General features: G+C 39.4%; 1 protein-coding gene across 7 annotated transcripts in view; it reads right to left on the bottom strand.

The window, feature by feature from the left end:
- The window catches only part of DCLK1 (doublecortin like kinase 1), a 242,527-nt gene that overhangs the window by 106,845 nt on the left and 113,155 nt on the right, over positions 1-22,527 (bottom strand). For 6 of the 7 annotated variants that reach the window (XM_013192575.3, XM_013192574.3, XM_048081175.2 and 3 more), the window contains exon 4: positions 11,090-11,189. In XM_013192575.3, the coding sequence (XP_013048029.2) occupies positions 11,090-11,189 (100 nt within the window). Of the gene's footprint in view, positions 1-2,503; positions 2,661-11,089; positions 11,190-22,527 lie in introns of those variants that run through there. The other variant, XM_066989699.1, reaches the window with a different exon arrangement.

Here is a 22,527-nt window from a genome sequence, read left to right as displayed (position 1 = left end):
ATTTTTGTTCCATTTAAACACATGCTGTTATGTAAGTGTCCACTGCAGTAGGTTTGGTTTCAAATAAAGTTAGACAGGCACACACTGTCTCTCTTGCAGCAAATAAACTTCTTTAACATACCTCGAGAAGTTCAGAATATTACAGACTGATCTTTTTTCTAGTTAGTGCCTCAAATCTGCCTGTAATGAGTATTGAAAGTTATTAAGCAATGTTTTTTAAAGAAGAAAACCGTAGATTGATGTTGTCTGAAGGAATAAAAACACCTGGTATTCTAATAGCTATTTAAAAGAGCGACATTACTTAGCATGCCCTTAAGAAAACAAAAAGCATGTCAGCATGTCTACAGTTCTGAAAGTTTTTATCCATTTTTCGTACACACAATACGAATTATTCAGGTGTGAAACAAGACAAATAGCAAATCAGCCGTTGCCTGAAGTGTCTTCAAATGGACAGAAGAAAAAAAGCAAAACTGGAGATTCAGTTAAATGCCTTACAACGCAGAGCTTGTCAACCGTATGTTTTCACAGCCAAAATCCTCATGCGCAGAACAATTAAGTGCAGCACCCTTTAAAGCAAAACACTTTTAGATGCCAATATTAAAAGCCCATTCACACCTGCACACATGTGCCTCGCACATGGAGCTGGGCTGCAGCATGGGCAACAAAAACCTGGTGGGTGCTCTCTGTGGGCACGTACTGGTGCCAGCCCACCCACACTTCAGCCTCTTCTACCTCCGGGATGTCACTGCTGTCTTCAGCTACAGTGGACTTACCGCAACATTGCTGTACCCATCATCAGAAAAGCCAGAAATCAGCTTCCTAAGCTAAAAAAATACCAAGAACTTCAGGACTGGCTCTAATTTACAAATCCCCAGGCAGCTTTTGCCGCTAATATTAATGGGTTCTCCTTGAACGCTATCTGGTTCAGGCAATTAAATTTTGCTATAATTATTTAGATAAAACTAAAGTAAACAGGCTGAATCACGCTGGCAATAGGCTAACAGTGCGATATTTGGAAAATGTGGCTTTACTAAGAACATCTGCTAACACCATAACACTTACTAAGGTGTGTAAAGTCCCAGTGTTGTTTTAATCTTCTGAGAAATTTTAAGTTATTGCAGACTGGAAATGCAGTTAGGCTGGCAACAGACCTAGCCTACGAAACCATCTTTCATTCTGGATATCACAGCATACTTCAGAAACTGTTCAGAGAATATTCTGAACTTTATAAATTAGTTTGTTTGTAAAGTTGATGTCCTAGCTGAGAGCACAAAGAGGCTGTTCTTCTTGGGTATGATAAATCAGATTAGTAAAGAAGTAATAGACAATCTGTAATCTGTGCTGGTACCAGTTTTGTGTTACAGGAGGATGAGCAGCATTAAGGTCCTGTTATTGAGTATCTTCATTGCACATATAGCATATACAAACTTAGGTTTTTTTCCTCAACTGTGACAGGTTTTTACCTGCACAACAGGATGTGTGTACTGCACTGTATCACCACTTCAGCTCTTACAGTTGTTTTTTTGTTGTCATCGTTGTTGTTTTTGGTTATCTCCTCACCTGCCTAAAATGTTTTATCAAATTTGATTTATGCGGGTCAAAATCAGCATAATTTTGCCAAATGTTACTATGTGAATATTTTCATCCTTAGCTTTTCATATGACTTCCTTAACAATGTATTTTCTCCTTTGGACAGATGCAAACCTGTCAGGTTTTGCACCTTTGCATTAAAGAAATTCCAAACCTCCTGTACGTTCAGGTCTCTTAAGTACAATGGAGTTCACTGATGAATTCTCTTGATTTTTCTAGGTATTCTCTCTTAAAATAAAATAAATAAAAATGCTGAATTGGCTTGATCTTCTTTAAAATTCTATTCAACATAAATAAAATCAACATAAGATTACATTATCTAATGCTCTAGGACAGTTTTATAATATTTTTATTACGAACAGCACTAAATCTACAACAGCATTATGGTTTATACGTTCACTATACACAGCTTTCACAAATGGAATACATGTTCCCAGTTAGCATTAGCAGAATTTTGTCTCTAATCTGCATCTAGGAAGTTTAAAGCAGTTCATAACACATGAGTATTTCTCCCTCCGGTAAAAACTACACAGCTGTCTGTCTGTATCCAGTCTGTAATCCCAGAACACTCCCTAAAGAATCTCCGGAGAACTGTCCTCCTCAAAGGGATTAGAAAAAAAAATCAATCCTGTTTTATTTACGTGGGTTTGTCCTTTTTATTAAATGCTCATGTATTAATTTAAGATTTTTCTTTTTATTGACAATTTCAGGCATCTTAGTTGATTCCCAAGTTAGTCTCCCTTGCTTTTACTCCCCCATGGTTCCCCAATTTATGTTTTTTAAGCAGAAAGAAAAACATATACTGTCTTCCAGCCCTGCAATACAGCAACTGCTACTAAAAAACCTATTACATTTTCCCGTGATCTGTACACATTGATGTGTGCTGGTAAAACAGACAGAGCAGACAAAGTTAGAGAAATATTTTTAATAAAGGTTCATCAAATTTGTTCTCCTGCAGGATTTTTTTCTTCCTTAACATTGTGTCTTTACCAGAAACTGCCTTGCTCTTTAAGCTGTCTTCCCCTTTTTGCTCGACAATCTTCTAAGTAGCTGTGAAAAATGTTTCTTTCCTATTTTGGAATAACAGAAAAAAATTAGAATTCAAAATTTTTGTCTCTAACCACCCTCCACACAGTAATAATTAGCTATCTTTCAAAGACTTTTCTTGACCCAGGTCCTTCAGTTAAAAGAGATCTCAGGTTAGTTCCTCTCTTGCATCAATACATTCTAGGTCCCTAGAGGATTTTCTTCCAAAAGGAAAAAAAAACATAAGTGTTACAATTCCTTTAGAACATTAAAAAAAAAAAAAAAAAAGCTCTAAGTGAAGAATAAAAGAATCCAAATCACAGCTCCATGACCTACCACCTACGGGTGTTCAGTTCCCTGGCAACATGAGACTTCCTAATGATTAGTCAGCCTTAGATTACTTTATGCATAATATTAGCATGCAGTCCTCCTGCAGTGAGCTACGCTACGAAAAAAGTTTATTCGAAGGTGACTGTTCACAGGAGCCACCTGAACTGTCAAGGTAGTGCTTGGAATTTTTTACATGGGAAATTTCTGTAGGCTGCATTTTGAAAATAGCAGCACGGAGCCAGTATTTCGGCATATATTGTAAACCATCATTTCAGCAGTGCAGACCAACACCGCCGTTATACAGAGATCTACCGGACGTGTAAAAACCCTTTCGTGGGGTTGTACATTATTTGTGTCTGTATGCACAGAATATTATTAAATATGTATGTGTATATAAATATGAATACCTATCACTGCTGTACTGTTTCCAATTTTACCACTTTGAAATGTTATCCAGGTTGGTCTTTACTCTCTCAGCTTCTGTACAGGGGTTTGTGTTTGATTAGACTTTTCAGAAAAGGCCCTTACTGAATATTAAGGACAAATACATTTTCCTTACACATCTGCCTTCTAAAATGAACTATGGATTTTGATTTATTGTTCTCTTTTCAGAAGGTTTTGCCAGTATAAAAGAAGCTTTGGACACTTCTGGCCTTAAAAAAAAACCACTTACATACATACTTATTCAAGACATGACAGCACTCCAGGTATAGAGTCGGTGTCTCGTATGAGAAGTAGAAAATTACAATGGCCATATTTTAACAACTCAGTCCATTTTTATTAACGATGAGTGGAGTCTTATCTCAGTACAAAACCTCTTTGGTACAACCACTAGCACCCAGTGAACAGGCAGCTCTCCAGGGCCCATTCTAATACAGTTTAGCAGACAGCACAGTTTGTTCAGGTTCTCAGGCTGAATAATGAAGGACTAATACTGCAGGAACTACTCATCTCTAAGATGTCTCATCCAAACTCGTAATAACTGGAGAAAATGGGACTGTGCTGCTTATACAAAGGATCTCTTGGAACAGGACTACAGGGTACATCTTTTCAGAAACAGATCCAATCCTAACAGTTTCTTACATTGGAAAGGATCCACAAACTGTGAAAAACACAAACCTACTTGCCAAGATTACCAGTATTTTATACTCCATTTCACCAAACTGCTTAACAAGATGAGGAAAAGTATATGGCCAAACATGTACGAAAGGTGATCCCTACACAACTCTGAAGTTAAACTTGTTTATGCTCTACACCAAACTCCTTAACAGCCTCGGGGTAAGGAAGTATTGTACAGAGCTACTTTCTGATGCTTCCATCTTCACTAGAACTGGAAGAGCAAAAGATGGAAAATCTCTCCTAAGTAGCACTCTCCAAGGGAGCTGGAATATTTGGAAGCTCTCATCTTATGAGGACACACAGAATGGAGCTTTATACGACCTATGGACTACGCCTAAAGGCTAAAATAAAGTTACTTATGCCTAAAATAAAGTTACATGAAAGAGGAGGTATCAGGCAGTCAAATTAAGAATTCAAATGCCACAGAATAATATGAAGATCTGTTATGCCTACCGAATTTGTGTTACTCCCCCAGCACAAAGTCTGTTTTTAGAACTGGAAATAAAAATTTGAATTCTGCTCCTTGCATTTGGATGTACAATTGAAATGTTTGTATTTTGGGAAATTAGCTTAAAATGTGTTGCAGGAAAAATCTCTGCTCCTGAACCAATCTGATTAATCTAAATAATCCCCTAAGAAGATTTGGTTCAGGAAATTTCAATATAAGAAAAAAAAAAAGTAGCAAAAGTATCATGCTATAAAACATCAATAAAAATAAACACATTCTGTCCACTCTGTTATTAACACATTAACACTACCTGATATGAGTAAAATCTCCAGTATGTTAAGATAATAATACTGACCATGTTTAAAAATGTTTTTTGTGTGTGTTTTTTTTAAACAGGCTTAAGTTTCATGTTCTCAAACAAAATGCAATTTAACTCCATATTTATCATTGAGAAAAGCATGGTATTTTATGGCCCAAAGTTCTTACAATTTTTATATCCAAAACAAACTTTATCTTTGCCAAATGTCAAAGGAAGATGCATACTCAAATCCTTATGCAAATGAAGTAGGAATTTCCACCAGCTCTATTTACTGGATGGCGTTTCGTTCGTGCTATTTTTAACAGACACCAGAGAAAGCAAATGCTGCAGAAAACATATTGAGGAACATTTGGTTCAATGAAGAGAGTGAATTAGCCTCAACTGCAGCACTGCTGTTTGGCTAGTTTCAATGAGCTACTGTTCTGTAAGTTTCAAGTGATCCTGATTTTTTCTCATTATATATATAGGCAACTTTTTCACAGAAATAATGCTGAAAATGACAACTATGCAAATATACACGGATGGTGAGGGGGTAAGGGAAGAGAAGTAAGAAAGAGGGACTACAGCGTAAATCTGGACTGGAAACACTTATGTAATCTCGAAAGCTCTAGCATATCCTTATCCCTGTTTAGCCAGAGGGGAGCAAAGATTCCTGATCTGAATGACCAAACGTTCCCTGCAAGATACGCTTAGGCAGAAAGGTGAGAAGTGTCAAGTAAGTAGACCTGTAAGACAGAGCAGAGAATATTCAAAGCAAAGAGCTTGCAGGCAACGGATAAAGAAATGAGCTTGCATAATAAAGAAAGAACATATCAATAAAAGAGCTAAGTGTTAAAAGAGAAATCCTGAGCAGGAAACACACAAATATGACCAACCAAGTCAGCCTTACACAGCCACGTACTTCCATGCAACCGGATCCAAGCCTCGTGCCACCAAAGCGGGCCCAGGAGATGGGAACTTCTAGTGGGGCTGCCCCAGGTAACAAAAGCTTTTGTGAACACTCCCTGCCTGCCCGCACGGCCTGGCATTTCTCCGCCAACAACTCAGGGACACATCAGACATTTTCTACCGAGTTTGATATGGGTAACAGTGCTCTCAGTGACAGGATATTCCTATCAGTTTTGATAAAATTATGCAACTGTCTGCCTGATGGATACACGGGACACCCTATTAATGTCCTTACAGCAAGAAAGGCAAGGGGATGAGGGCAAGCAGCAGCAGACCGGGTGGGAAGGAGCTGAGGGTACTGGGCAAACGTCTAAGAGATGATGACAGGGTGGAGATGAAACTGGAGGTCTTGGAGTAGGAAAATAAAGGAGGCACTGGATGCAAATCCACAGGAAACCAAGCTGCTTTCGTTCTGCCCGCTCTGAACGATTAGTTTAAGTGGTATATGCCAGAGGACTAGCCCCTTCCTGCCTTTGTTTCGGCCTCATACACAGAATATCTGTCTCTAACGCCCAGCAGTCGATGACATTTGGAAATACCACAGTGTGCTGGAACACTTTATATTTATGCCTCTGTTGAAAGCAAAGTTGTATCTCAAAGTCCCTAGAACCCACCATTATTTTCCAATTGCCAAAGCACGAGTTTTTGATGAGGGCAGAGTAAGTCAGCCAGTATGCTCTCCCTCCCGAAGTCTAGCCAAAAGCTGCTAACACATCAGTCTTTGTCCTGTAAATCAGGGTAGACGAGGACTACAACCAATTTCCCCTTTCTCCCTCTTTTAGGAAGGACAGAGTGATCGGGGTTAGAGAAGCCTGACAGTTATTAACAGGGATAAACACGATACTCCTGACCTTAACCGCAGTTACTGAATCAGATGCATGTGCATGCCTCCATGCGCGCACACGTGTGCGGACACCGCAGGACTCAGATTTTCCTGGCAAGCTGTCTGCTGCTGGCAGGATGATGCAGTACAACTGCTGGCACTGAGATGTCGAGCTGAGGACGAACGCAGGCCAGCAAAGTCAAAGGGAAATTAGGTTTCAATGATTCCAGTCTTAATTTTCCCCTAGAAGAGAGTTATTCTCATCATTGTTTCCATAACAGGAACATGTGCTCTTGACAAGTGATCTGAAGCTATTTCTACATCCAGACATTGTATATTGGTTACACTCTGCTTGGAGGTAGATACTGGCTTTGGTCAGTCTAAATCGCAGCTTTTTGACGTGATGCGTCTGTACGTGATGAATTCTGTCACGTTTAGGAGTTAGACTGTGCGACTCAAGCTTGCAAAGCACTCGGCCAACATTAACTAAACATAAAGCAATTTTTTGACATTTAATTCTGATATTGCCAAAAACTGACTTATTTTACTGTGCTAAGGAAGAAATCTCTGTACAAGCCAAGGAGATGTTCTCATTTAGGGACAATCCCATGAGTTACTTACATTGCCAGATCCTACTTCAGTACCTCAATAATAGTTAGTTGATTGCAAACATTTTTGTGAGCATGGCCTTTAAATCCTAATCTCTGCCAACATACAGCTGAGCGCTACAGAAAAGCATCCTCTGACTTATTTTCTTCTTTGAAAACTGAGCCACCAGCAGTTAAAGAAAAACTGGGACTTCTGGGCAAGTTTCCAGAAGTGCAAGCTAACAACGCTTGAAGCAGCCACTGCCATATCGTACACCGAGGAATTCTTCGCCTTACAAGCTGGCTGATGTAATGGTGTGCTTTATTAATATAATTTTTTGTGTGCTTACATTTCCCACAAAACCTTCCTATGAAAACAGAATCACCAGTGATGTCTGATAAACAAGGGGTGTTTACTTTTTAACATTATGGCAATTCCCATGTGTTTTCAGATCCCATCTGTCCTTCTCTTCACGGAAGTGTATGTGGCTATCGCATGTATCCATTAGGTCAGATGTGGAGATGACTGCTAGGAATTATGATGGGGGTGGTGTCTATTGATTCTGGATTTCATGCGATAAACAGTGTGGTTATTATGAAAAACAGCTGTACATGAAGAAAGAGAGAAGAAACAGCGATGTATAGTGCCGACTGCTTATTTTGTTCTTTGATGAATCGCTAATTAACTGACTTTTCTTAACTGATTGCCAAGGGGATATGCAATGCCTCTTCCTGAAAGACATAAAACAGAGAAGGGAGATGATACAAAGGAGCACATTCCCTCTTTCAAGGACAGGTTTGAACCTGAAGTCAAAATAATGAAAGGCTGAACTAATTGCTCAGCTTAAAGAAGAGGGGGCATGTGGCAGTCCACAGATTTTTCTAAGAAAAAAAACAATCATCTGTTCCCCATGTTCACCGTAGATAAGAGAAGTAGCAATGGGCTTCATTTATAGCATGGGAATCTTGGATGAGATGGCTGAAAAAAAAATCAAGGAGAGTTTACCAGTGGAACAGAAATTCTCTGGAGGTTACAGAATCCTCATTATCAGAGGCTTCTAAGGGGCATGTTAGACAAGCACCTCTCAGAAAAGAAACACGTAAATATTAATCCCAAACTTAGACAAGAAGATTGATTCACTGACTTCTAGACTGTTTTTTTGTTTTTTGTTTTTTTTTTCTAAATTTCTGATTCTGGGAGCAAGTTATGGAAGCAAAAACCAGGAAGGTGTCTAGAAGTAGTGCAGACTGATGAGTCCTTACTCATTTTCCTTCCCATTGGGTAGAATTCATCTCATTCTAAAAGTTGGTTTAACAACTTTAGAGAAATACAACACAGATAAAAACAGCCTTACCAGGCATGTAGATACCATTTATAAAATCAAACCAGGCACTTCTAGAGCATAATTCATCTGAACTGTCTTAAACCTCTACCTTTGACCAAGTCAATAAAACATCTACCACCTACCCCATCAATAGGTCTAACATTTTATTTACTGGGAAAGGAACTTATTGGGATGACTCAGCTTCTCTTGATACCTCCTCTTAGCTAAGACAAATCCCAGTGTAGGTGATTTATTTTTCAATCCCAGAAACTTACCTTTTTGATGTTATTATCAGGAGCTCTGAACCCAGATCATAAAACAAGGTCATTCTTTCTCCCTGAAAAATAACTCCCTCTTTCCCAACAGCCCTGAACACCTTGATTAGTTAGTCATTTATTATCTGCCCTTTTCTTTCCCACCTTCCATTTTTGCTTTTCTTTACTCCTTAAGCTGCAGCACCACAACTGTTACTCTCAACATCCAGCTGAAACTGGGAAGAACTGAAGGGATGTAGCGACAGAGGCTAGCACAGTGCTGCTTCAAGCTGCTTTTCAGGGAAGCAGAGACAGGCTTTCCACGTCTTGCACAGTCGGACAGTACTTACTAATAATTTTAATGTTCTTAGACTAACCGTGAGGAACACACAGACACAATATGAGCGCACAATCTTCTTTTCATTTGCCAAGCGAAACAAGCTAAAAGCTCAGTTGTTTTTTTTTACTTTCTATCCGAATCATGCTCCTATCTCAGAGAAGGCTGAACGGCTCCGTACCAATTGATATGTCAGCTATTAATGGCAAGCAACCTAAACAAATTTTCTGCTTCCTAACTTCCCCAAAAATGCAAGGCAACGATGATGTGAAATTTGCAAAGAAATGAGAAACAGTCTGGAATATTATTTTTTTCTCTTTCCTAGCTTATTACAAAAGCAAACACCAGAACAGGTCACTGAAGTTGTATTTTCAGCCGACAGTTTCAGCTAATTTTTTATTTCAACTCTGCATAATATGTATTTAAGCAGAAATGTTCCAGAGAAGGACAATGCTTACTCAAAGACATGATGATATGTCAAACAAATAAAGGCTAAGCAGAGTTGGGTTACGTCTGGATTTTGACATCAGAACTCCAAGGAAGATCTATATACTAGATTTAGACAAATCTTTTATCAGTTTTCTCAAGTCAGCTCTGCAAAAAAGTGCTGCAGGATTCAGCCAGGAGACACTGAGCAGCTGCAAGTGTCATCTTTTAGATAAGAGACACAACTGAGCCCAGGCTCCACGGTCGGCTACCTGGCTCTCCGCTCCTGAAAGGCAAGGACTGCAGTGCTGGCCACATTCCCACCTGGGAAACAACGCTGCTGCCCAAGTACATCCCCCTCACATTTCTAATTCTTGTCCTAAAGATGGCTAACATTACTTTTTCCAGTTTGTACATTTTACATTACAGAAAACCACAGCAATTTCATTATTGCAAAGAGAAAATCTGGTGCACTATTTGGTTTTTATTTCCTTATTATAAGGTCTTCTAGAGAAACATGGAATGTGTTTGCATCTGTCTGCGACCAATAAAAATGCCATTGCCCTGTTCAGTAGCAAAGATACCTGTTTGTTCAGGCCCTTTCTGTTCATAACATAAGGTCTTACACAAGCTGGCTTCTTCTGCTCCTACACAACTCAATCCAACATTTGTCTGGATGCAGCTAAACCAAGAAGCCTTCCACTTCTATATATGATGGCAATGAAGTAGTTACTGTTATAACAATTTTTTTTCTTATTCTTCAAGTCAACTTTTCTTTGAGACCTTTGATATTTTGAAAAAAGATTAGAGGAGTTGATAGCAATGCATTAGAGACATACTCTGGACTAAGAAAGAGTGGGGGGGAAATAAAACCTTTGCTGGCTCTTGCTCTATATAGAAATAATCTCGAGTTAAGCAGTAACTATTTTGTTTTCAAATGCACAATGCTTGTAATTTCTTTTTCTTACTACTACCATTCACAATTTAGGGATATTCTTTATAACATTAGCTGCAAAACAAGCATAGTTTCCTTAGAGGATTTTGTACATCAAATAAATTACTTTATTAGTCAGTCTCTGACTAAACAGAGAACTCCCTGAATTTCCTCTGATGACTTTGTATTTGCTGCTTGTTTATCTTCCATACAGAATTGTAATTTCCTGCATCATACTACCTATGACACATTATCTAAATATCAATTACAAGAACTGTGAGGTTCAGAGACTGTGATAAGTAGAATAAATTCAAAGACAAAATAAAGACAAAACACTAAGACCTTGTAAAATAGGAGTTTCACCAAACACATTACTATTTCCTATGGCATATCAAATTCAGGCTGAGATGAAGTTTTATGCCGCATAAGCAGATATTTTTCCCTTGGTACCTTTATTATTGCTTTCAGTTACCTCTCATTTTCAGTATCTGGAATTTAAAGAATAAAAATATGTATTCTTTTTCTGAAATTTATTTAGGTGATATAGTTTGGGCTAAGCCAGCACGATATGGAAAGCTGTCCTTTGCGCTGGTTGTAAACATTTTTAAAATACGTTTTCTTACCACTTTCATCCAGCAAGAAGTCATCCTGGTAACGGAACTTTTCCGGTCCACATGCAATAAAAATGTCATCATCGCCGAAGAAATCCTGAAGGCACATCACCTGCAAGCAAAAAGGAAAGGAAGGCATTGTATGAAATACCTCATCATTGGAATTGTAAAAACAATAAATCCCTCCTTGTTTCCATCTGCATGAAAATTCTTCACTTTTAATGGAATCAACAGGGCTTCATCTCCAGATACATTTCAAAGCTGTGCTCTGACCATCTGTTACAAGTGAGAAACACTTTTATGGACACTGCAGGAAAATAGAGATAAGGCGAAATGCCCTAACTGTCACATTTATTACACGATGTATCAATGGGATATGAGGTAAATGCCTTTTGTTTACGCACAGGGTACCATTCAGCTGTTAGTGGATAATTAATTTGCTTCTGAGCCCACATTTCTACTCTTTGACAGCCATGAAATTAGGTAACAGTTTTGTATGCAGAATTAAACGTAGTTATTTGAGCAAAATCTTCCTGACCAGGAATGAAACTCCTATGGGTGAACTGAGTCTCCATCATACGTTCCTCATCTCTGCCAGCAGAGTCAATGTAAAACCTCTTCATAGGCACCAATCTGAATAATCAGGTGAGCTGGGAATTCTTCTCGTACGGAATAAAAGAATAACTAACCTCTCTCAACTCCCAAATGTGAGCAGGCAGGATTAGGTTGGTGCAGCTTTATGACCATACTTGAGATATCCTTGTAATACCTTTTAATTTGCAAGGCACTACTTAAAAATTTAGTACTTCTTTACTGATGTTCTTAAAAGAATAATCAATAACATTCTCCAAACCTGCCTTTGGACTTACCAATCCAGTTTTGACAAATTTCAAAAACAAATTAAATATCTGACTATTAAAAAAAAAAAAAGATACTTTGTAAACAGTATTATATACTCTGTCCATGTTTCACATTTATAAGAAAATTTTAGCAGGTTATATTTGCTTATTTTTATATAATGTTTTGCAATTAAATAGCACACTAATATTTGAACATAGTTTTCATGGTTTCATGTCAGTTGAATACAGACAGGAAAGTAATACATAAAGCATTTATAAAATTTGACAAAAGAGTTGAGAACAGTCCAACTGAAGGAGAGCAACCCCCTCATAAAAAGCAGGGAAAAAGTCAGCATTTAAAGCCTACGAATAGAGAAGTGCGAGATTTAGCTAGTGAGGCTAGCCAGGGTCCTGCAGACTTCGGCATAAAACCAAACACACACCACCGCCACCCCCAGCCTGCAGCGATTGGCATCGATGGGGTCTAAAATTCCTCTCGTGCTTCCCAGAAGCACACCAGAAGGCTTTGGCACCTACAGCAGTTGTGAGTCTCTGTGCTAGAAAAGTCTTAAGGAAGAAAAATAGTGCTACACGTCGTGACTTGCTTGCAAAGTACCATTTGTCATAAAACGCAGAGCAATAGCAGCTGAAAAATGAGGAAACCAAGAGAAGAAGTAGCTGAAGTAAATACCAGGTACTCTCAAAAGACAAAGGTACTCTCAAAATTGCTCTGTCCTTAAGCAATACACATAATTCCAGATTTAGGTCTACCACAGCCCCGTTCCTATCAATATCCTCATGTTAACAACACTACACAGTACCTGAGCACTATCATCAAATATGTAAATATTTCAAGCAGCTTTTTTCCGTGTTCCTACTCAGTTTATGTTCTATTAGTGTATCAGCCTCAGCAACCTTTTTATAAACTCACTTAGTTTCCATCTTTTTTTCGTCCACAAGACATATCCTGCCTATCTTCCCACCCCATACACCCACCAAGCTTCAAACATTTCTTCCCTTCAGTCAAGTTCCTCTGAAATTGCCACCTCTCCCACAACGTGCACAAACCCACTAATTTTCAGAATGACATTAAAAAAATCCTGTGATTTCCTGTGTGGATCCCAAGTTTGACACACTTCTGGGGAGCGATGACCTTCACATTTAACACCAAGCAGAGCATTAGAACTAAACAAATACTCAGTGACCCTATGCACAAAGTTGAGCTATTTTGACAATGTGCATGAACTAAAATTAAATTCCCATTTGAATAAAAAATTGTGCGGATTTTATAAAACTAAAAAAAAAACAACAACAAAAAAACTTGGCTCTGGTCAGTTAGGAGGGTTTCACTCAAGCCAAAACAAGACATTAAAATGGATGTAGTGAGACCTACGCAGGTTCAACTAAGCCAAAATTTAAAGCATTTAAGGTTAAGCATGTGCAGTTTAGATGCAAATAAGAAAATAAAAAAAAAAGTATTTTGTACTTAAATATGCTTGTTTGTTTTATTTAATCAAACTTTATTATTTTATGTTCATCGTTTTTCTTGCCTCCCAAGATTTTACTAATTTGGGCATGATAATTCAAGCACCTAGGAAGTTCACAGAAAGACTCCTCAGAAATATCTTCTCTTCCACCTTTCAGTACCTTTATTTTATTTTTAATTTTACGCTATTTATCGGAAGTCTTGACACGTCCTTCATTGTCTGCTTCCTCCTCGGCAGCCTTTTCCATCCTTTGCGTCTCAACGTCCATGGCCCGCTCTGCTCCCCAGCTCCAGCCCCTCGCGGCTTACACTGAAGGGCTCTTCCAGAAGGCATCGAACAAATACACAGCACCCGCTTTCGGGCTTTTTTGCAAGAAATCTGCAAGCACTTTCTACTCACACTCAGTCATCAACTAAGCAGCAGGACCTGCTTTTTATTACCCGTTTTCACTTCTGGAGAAAACAGCTCCTCAAAAGTTACGGTTTAGGAGATCAAGGATCTGCATCACCTGTTTTGAACTGTGACAGTGCTCAAGAGGTCAGTGCGCTCTGTTGCACCTAGCCAATTTTTTAAAAAGGTATGTTACCAAAGCCGCCCCGAACATTTTTGTTGTTTCCAGCTCACACAGTCCCTCCTCTCCTTTTTCAGATTTTTCTTCCGTATTCCAGCAGGACATTTCTCACAGCGAGGAAAACAAAGCCTGTGCAGGAGCAGTCACACATACAACTTCGGTAAAACGAAACTGAAAAAAATAAATGTTTTCCACTACAAACCTGGCACTAAGTGTACTGTGACACTTGGACACTAACAAGTTGCTGGCAGAGTGGTGAAATTTAACTTTAGTGGTGTCTCTTTAGGGGAGTGCATTCAGTAACAGTAACAAAACCAGAGGACAAGAAGTCTCAGGCATTAGGATCCTTTGCCTGAGTGACAGGAAAGAATAAAAACAGCCACAAGGAAAATTGGTCACTAGTAGAGGCATTGGGCAATACACAAGTCACACAAAAAAGCCTCGCTGAGCTCTACATAGCAGATGCACAAGAGCAGAGAGACAGAAGAAGTCGTCGTACCTACACTTACCTGAGCAAATTTTACAGGCTGAAGCCTGAATCCTTCTCAAATCCTCATCTTTCTTGTCCCAGTAAACAACTTAGGAATCCCATGTGTCCTTTCAGTGGAAACACGGGAAGAGCCCCAAATGATCTCATATGTCAAAGGTTAGTCTGGTGCTTTCACTAGAAAACCACAGGGGACACAGGGACCAACAGGACCAGGCTCAGCACTGGCTTTGCACCATAGCACGGGAACTGGAGGCACCTTTAAAATTACCTTCACTTCCCTTTCTTTCTCTCTTTCTTTCTCCCCCTGACAGGGGCGTACCTGGAACCAATGAGGAATCTCCTAACTATCATGGAGCCTTTTGTTATCCCTTCGTTCGCCTGAAGCATTTCAGGTCTTAATATTCACCTCTTTGAAGTTGGTAACTGTATTATGGAAACCCCCTTTCTTGCATCTGCAGAAAGATGTAAGGAATTATGCTTTACATTTTGGAGCACAGATGACCCAAGAATAAAGAACAGCAGCTTGTAGAGGCACTGGCTGGCAGTTAGCAGCGCCAGGAAGGAGCTGCAGAGAAAGGGAGAGGGGGACAGGGAAATGGAAGACAGGGAGAGGGAGAAGGCGGAGGGAAGGAAGGACGGAGGGAGTGAATCAACCCTTTCTCTAAAAGCATTAAGCGAGTTCAGATAAATAACAGATGAAATCACCTCCTATAATAGCCGGATTCTGGTTATAGTGAGGCCAGGGACCTTTTTGAATTCATGTTTTAAACCACACAAAAACCAGAACAGACCTCTTTGCAAGGGTCTCCTCAGTGACAGCACCCTGAATGCTTTCCTACGGTTTTAAAGTTGACCGTGTATCAAGTTAATAGTGACTGAAAATTTTAAATAAAAAAGAATGAAATACTTGAATGATCCTCTAGCTCACAGCTCAAGCAACAGCGTAACACCACCAGTGTTACTTGCTCTCATGTTTTTATTACACTTTTCATATGCTGTGTTTTGGAGAGGAAAAGAAGGGGGAGCGCTCTGTGTGTTTGTCTTCTTTCAACAACAACAACTTAATTAGACTCTGAATTAGACTCTGCTTTGGATGAGCAATGAGAAGATCTCAAGCTGGGGTGCCCTAAGGCAACGTGGTTAATGGAGAGCTGGAAAGCAAAATTGAGGACAAAGAAATAAGGGAGAAAACAAAAAAAGACGCAGAACGATACAAAGAGCACTCAATAAGCCGGTATAGAAGTCTTCTGGAAAGAAAGACAAATGAAGGATGGCAAAAGGAAAACGTGAGGCAGAAAGGCAGGGAAGTGAGTATAAGAAGAGCCGTAGGCTGCAAGGCAGGAGAGTGTTCAGAGGGTGACAGAGACACAGCGAAACTCACGTGGAAAGACACCCGAAGGTGGGGGAACTCAGAGCAGCCCCACAGACAATCCTCTTGGCAGCCAGTTGGGAAGTTTTAAATAAATTAAGTACCTTTTTGTACCTGTAACAATCTCATGTTAAGTTCAATTATCATTTCCCTTACTTTGAAGAAGACATTAGAAAAAAGTTATCCCTGGAAAAACCTCAGTGTTTAAATGATTCACCATTTTAAGACTCTGACTCATGAATTTGGTGCTCAGCTTTATAAGTTCATGGAGGGTTGGTAGGTTTTTTTTTTCTTGCTACTTTTGATTCACTCAGACTTCATGTTTAATTCCTGGCAGGTCTCTTTAGTTCTAAGGAGCTCACTATACCTCTGTTCTATTCTTATGTTTTGTTTTTCTGGTTTTTGTGGTTGTTTTTTGCTGTTGTTGTTTTTCCCCAATAAAACAAAGTTCCTCCTTAAGATTTAAATTTATCTTCATATGTTTCCCTCTATTTTCCTCCTTAACCAAACTATATTTTCCAATTATCACCACCTCTGAAGTACTTACTTTACCCATATCTCCACTCTTTGTTGCTTCATGGAGAAACATCTCAGATTAGATCCCGAGCTAACTTCACTGTCATCTACCACTGGCAGTTTTGTGATAGTTACGGATATTCCTGAGAGCTTATCAATTCACACAAGCTGTTTGTACAGGACAAGACACCATAGTTTTTCTTTAACTTCCTAATCCTAGCAGAACTACAGGAACAAAAGACCTTCTATATCATTATATTTATCTTCTAGCCCGTATAAGGCTACTTCCCACACTGTATTTCTGAGTGCTTTGTTCAGTTTTGTAATACATTCCATACTGCACAGAGCTTCCCTTCGCAGACTATTCTGCAGAAAGACCAGTAAAGCAACCATTACTCATTCAAAAGGTTTTCATGGTTTCAGAACAAAAAAAAAATAACATTTCCATATTGGCGTAATTGCTTTTTAGGTCATTACTGTGAAATCAGAAATCCAAACATAACAATAAGGCTTTTAGGAAGAAGAAAGAAAAATACTTGCTGTTTCTAAATAAATGTGCTATCAACACCTTTTTTTTCCCTCCTTAATATGTGTATGTTGGAGGAACCTCAGCCTGCTCCATTCTTTGTGGAGTATGTGATAATTGCACATAACATCCTTTATGACAAAAAGGTATCAGACCTCAACACGAATCCACGGAGCATCACATCTGAGTATTTTCTCTACATTTAAGGCAAGTCTATTTCCCTTCCTGCTGACCCAGGCTCTGCGGCTTTTATTCATGCCCTTTCACATTTATCTGTCATTATGCACATGACACTTCTTTAGATCCGGTCATCTACAAAAAATATAATGTATCATCAACATGTATGTATTTCCTCTCTTGGTTTCTGATCCAAGTTCTCTCCTCAGGTGGTGGGTTAGCCAAAGGCACTGGGAGGTATCTGCTGCACGTTTCCGAAGTCGAACAGCACTGAATTAATTCTGTTCTGTCGGAATGAAATCTCCATGGTGACAACCGCATCATCAAGCTGTGAGAGCTTTTCAGTGAAGAAGAGCATTTTATCGTGAGATTCTCATTACAAGAGTGCCCTCTGTAAATGAAGAGGAGACGTTACCGCCGGGGTTTGGGCTGGCTGAAGCTGCACAGCCACACCGCCTTTACAACTGGCTTGTGAGGCCACGCATCAGATTAATGTCTCTTGAAATAGCATGTTTTACTCCCCACTGCAAGGTGAACACAAGACACTACCATAAGCAGCAGTCAGAAACATGAATTTTCATACTCAATGGCTCGCTAACCTGCTACCTCCCCAGAGCACATCAAAAGCTCCCCAAGCCCGGGGAGCTGCGCTTCACCCCACACTCACCTTCCCTCCTAAGCTGCCTCTTGATGAGCACCTACTCAGGACCGATCACTCTTCCTTTTATTCCATCACAAATGAAAAGGTTGCTCTATTCATTTAATTCTTGAAAATGTATCAATTTATTTCTGCAATTTGTATATTCATCAGCACCCATTTTGTGCTAGATGCAACTCAGCCTTCAGGATTTTCAGCTAGCTAAGACTTGGCCAATAAATTAGTAGGAACAAACTATCTGCCTTCCTCAGTTAAAATAGTATGTATTTCTGTCTTGGTCTTCTCACAGGAACAAGAAATCCTTTCTACACTACGTGCGACACACTAGTCTTAATACATTCTGTTTTGTTCTTCTACGTGGCATTAAATGACACGAAGTTTAGAAGTAAATCTATGTAAATTAAGATTCCAGGTTTTGCTGTTGAAACATCAGGTGAGACTTCAACGATTATTTTTTTAAACAAAAACTAGTTTTCTAAACAAGTGTCTATGCTACGGAATTTGAGGAGAGCAGGGGATATATCCCAACAGGGAACTTAGAGGGTTATGCATGAATTTAATGTTGAGAAACACTGATATTCGAAGTTTCGTGAAGTTTCTCTCTGGGAACCACTAACATGGAGAGCTCAAACCCCTGTCATAAATTGCTTCATGGGAGACAGGACAAGAACAGTGAGAACCCAGCTCCTACCCACACCCAAAAATTACTCCTGCTCAAATGTTACCACACTTTGATATCAGGACCAATGCACAATGGTACTAACTAGCTGATGTAGAGCAAGGTGACACATGTTCACACATGAAATAGGAAAAATAAAGACAGAGAGTCATCAAGCCTAGGATGGGCATCTCCTCCTCCCATCAAATATAAACTTGCTGCCTTCATTCAATTCTCTAACAGCTCATTGCTTTTTTTGTCCCCTCACTCTGCTATTCAAACCCTGTAGCATACTAAAATTTTCTTTCCTTCTGTACCTCTTACTTCAGAAAGTCTCCAGTACTGACGCCTGCTCCCCTCTCACTCAGGTTCTCTCTTCCAAACCATCCATACCACAAGTCTTGCCCAAGACAACAACTCTCTCTTCTGCCAGATTCCTTTATCTTTCCTGCATATGAACTCCTTGAGCAGGCTCTTTCCATTCTTCTGTTACCCTTGCTCATCAGCATTACTACGTAATTCTCCTCCCACATCCCCCTCTTTAGTACCGTCTGTACAGCTCCACAGCCAACAACTTTATAATCTTTATAACGTTCTTTATAATCTCTCCGTCCCTTCATCAAGGATGGTTTTTGCAACTGCATCAGCAGCCTCTTTCTGAAATGCTTTTTCCTCATTGTCTGCCTAACTCCGATTTACCAGATCCACATAATCCTCTCTGGAAATGGCCTTTCTGGTTTTAATAGTACCGTATTTAATTATTCTTCTGCTTGAAACAACACCGATCAATGCATTTCCTTACAGATTCAATTTCTTCATCTCTCCCACTCTTTCATTTCTAGAGTGACTTACTGCACCATGTAAAAGCAGTTCTATGTCCTTGGTTACAATTCACCAAGAAACTCAACACCTTCCATCTTTCCAACTTCAGAGCCTACTAACTGTAAAACTCTACTGGCTTCCTACGTACATCATCTTAGTATGTTTCTCTTTTTCTTTACTCCCTAAATTTAGGATTTAGGGGCTATTTTGCCCCTTAGCTCCCTATTTAAAAGTGATCTTCAATACTTTGGTACAATTATCAAAACCTTAGCCCAACATACTTAGCTCTTTTCCTTCAACTGTCCGCTTCTTGCCCTGTGCCATTCCAGTCCATCCAAAGCAACCAAGAGTAGGTGTTTCAGAGGAGTATCTCGTATCTTGCAGTTATCAGATGTGAACAAACACCTTTACTAGCTGCACCCAACCCTCTCACAGTTGAAGACCAACAAAGCGTGAGCTTTTGCCCTTGCAAAACTGGAGGGCACTGTAGGTTCACGCTAACAGGACTCTCAGTGGGAGTTTCACTAATTCCTCTATTTTCTAGTTTTCTAGCCTTAACCACACACTTTGTCTATGAGTAAACTGGTGCAGCAAGTGAAGAGTTGACTCAGTTATTTACTGACATTAGCTTAATTGAAGAATTCCTGCATTAAGTTCTAAATAATGTACTTTTTTTTTTCTCTGTGATTTGACTTCCTCAAAAATATACACGTGAGGAGAAGCAGTAAAACCTGAAAGACTGAAGTCTTTCATGCCCTAGTCAGTCATGCACATCACCTTCTCAGAGCCTCTTCTGTTTCTGCTTTATCTGTTCCTGAAGTGATCATCATACACAACTTAGTATGGAGAAACCTGGATCTGTACACTTTATGTAGCAAGCAATAAATCTCATGTTTTATGCATCTTATCTTTATATTTGACGTTTATCTGGTTGCCAATGTGGATTTAACAAATGTCTTGAGTTATCCACCAACTGGCTCATCTTCCTTTTGGGGCACTTCAATTCCCCAAGTTGCTGACAGATGCCGCTACTTGGCCAGAATCCAAGGTTTGTGTGCTGCAGAGACGTTACTGCCTCAATAAGATTACATTAGATGAACTGATGAATTAGAGCATCACAGTAAAGACATCATACCGGTACAGTTTACAGAGATACTTATGCTCAGGGTCCCATAACAGAATCAACTGCCCCCAAAATTGTTAAATTACAGAATCATCTCGATGAGGAAAGGCCTTCAGGATCATCAAGTCCAACCACAACCCGACCTACTAAGTCCCAACATTAAACCACGTCCCTTAGTGCCACATCCACGGCTCTTAAAGGGAGTGGAGTCCTCCAGGGATGGGGACTCTACAACTTCCCTGGGCAGCCCAGTCCAACTTGACCACCATCTGCATGAAGGAATTATTTTTTTTAGGGCTTCAGAATTTTTATTTGCTGGCGTTTCCTGCAAAAATTGAATTTGCATTTCCAGCCAGCTACATCCTATCTTTTGACTGAAAGTACCTCACAGCATTGGCTACTCCTTAAACTACTGTAAAGTGTCTAACAAATCACAGAAAACAACAAATAAGCAATGTCTACCGTGTATAAACGTCACATAATGCTTCATCCTAAACTTCCTCAGAGTCGAAAGAGTCATTTGCATCTGAATCAAGAGCTGTATCCTATTGTTTTGTGGTCCAACAGGTGCCACAGACAAAGTACTGGCTGTTTAGAGCAGAAAGCAATGCAAAAGCAACTTTACTGTCTGTCACAGGATGACCAAGAAAGTGGGATCGGGCATTATTACCTCTTGCTTTGGTAAGGAGAAATGATAGCGTAATGCTGTTGGCAAAGAGGAATGCTCTCTTCCACCTGCAGCTCTGCCCAATACATCCTCTGGAAGCAGCAGCTGTCCAGGTATCTGTACGTTGCGGTCCAAGTCACAACTATTCCCATCGCCAGGAAAACCCAACACCACAGGCATTACTTCAAAAATATTTTTTCTACTTCATTATTCATAGTATTATATTTTAATTAATATTTTGATTAAATATTTAATTTTTATTTGTGAGAAAAGCAATAAAGCTGAATGAGCAGATAGATTATCCAAGCAAGTAAGCAAACAGGCATCCTTATGAGCAAATGAAGGACTGCAGCAATGCCTAAGTAATATTTTTGGCTAAGAAACGGGAAGATGAAGCCTTAGTGTGTACAAGTCCAGCTGGATTAGGAAGCGGGATATCCATCTGTCACAAACACATTCCTAAAGCATCCTTTTTCCCTCTCAAATATGCTATGCATATTTTCTACACCACAATTAAATGGGAGATAACTTTGCAGTCCCAGAGCCCAGACTTGCTCGTAGAAGTCATATACATATGCCAGCTCAACATTTCTCCTAAATTACGAATCATTTGACCACATCAACCACAGATGTCTTTTGCATTGAAGGAAACTGAATCCTGCTTGTCACCACAAAATATGATCCTGTTAATCCCATGGCAATTGCACAACTGATCAGCGTGTTCGTGACTGAAATTCCAGACAACAGAATAAGGCTCATAAAGGGACAGAGAGGAAAATAAGAACTCCTCATACTTATTTAAAACAAATGAGCATTAAACTGTTTTTTCAGTACAACCAAACATTGAAAGAGCAGCTGATTTAGCAGCAGCAGATGTACGTAATGGGCCGATGAAAAAGCAGTTGAGACTTTGATTGTAAAGTTCAGCTACAGCTGGATTACGTTGGGTTGTTTTTTCTGCCATATTCATATGTTTTCCTGTCTCAGAGGCAACACAACACTACCATTTAGTGGTCAGATATGCACAGTGCGGGACGTCATTGTTTACAGGACTCTGGCAGCCAGCCCGCGTGTATTTTTGTACAAACACATGGCAATTATCTTACGAGTAAATTGTGTACTCACATAATCCTAATAACCAGAAAGTTAGGGATTGCTTAGAAAAATCAAATTTCTTTGAATTTAAGTGCTTGAATAAAGCCTTGTCAGAAGAACTAAAATAGTTTGAAAGACAGGTACATAAAACAGGAAAATAGTACGTGTTCTTACCAGGAAAATATATACTAGTATCTCACACAACACTGTGGACTTCTGTTGAAAAGCATCTGAACTTCAATGCATCTATGTTCAACAGGAACAATTTACGCAGATATAAAAGCTGTCTTTTGCAGAAAAAGATAAATGCATTATCATGGCCCTGTGAGTTACTTTATTTCGTGATTATTACTGAATTCTCTTGTCACGTAATCAGGAATAAAAGAATTAAGCATAAAACATGCTGCCTACGATTTAATGAATGAAGAATCATAAGGAAGCTTGTTCATCCT

Source organism: Anser cygnoides, chromosome 1 (genome assembly GCF_040182565.1).
Source record: "Anser cygnoides isolate HZ-2024a breed goose chromosome 1, Taihu_goose_T2T_genome, whole genome shotgun sequence".
NCBI lineage: Eukaryota > Metazoa > Chordata > Aves > Anseriformes > Anatidae > Anser > Anser cygnoides.
The sequence above is the reverse complement of the archived record's forward strand: the minus strand, read 5'-3'. Positions and strand labels throughout refer to the sequence as shown.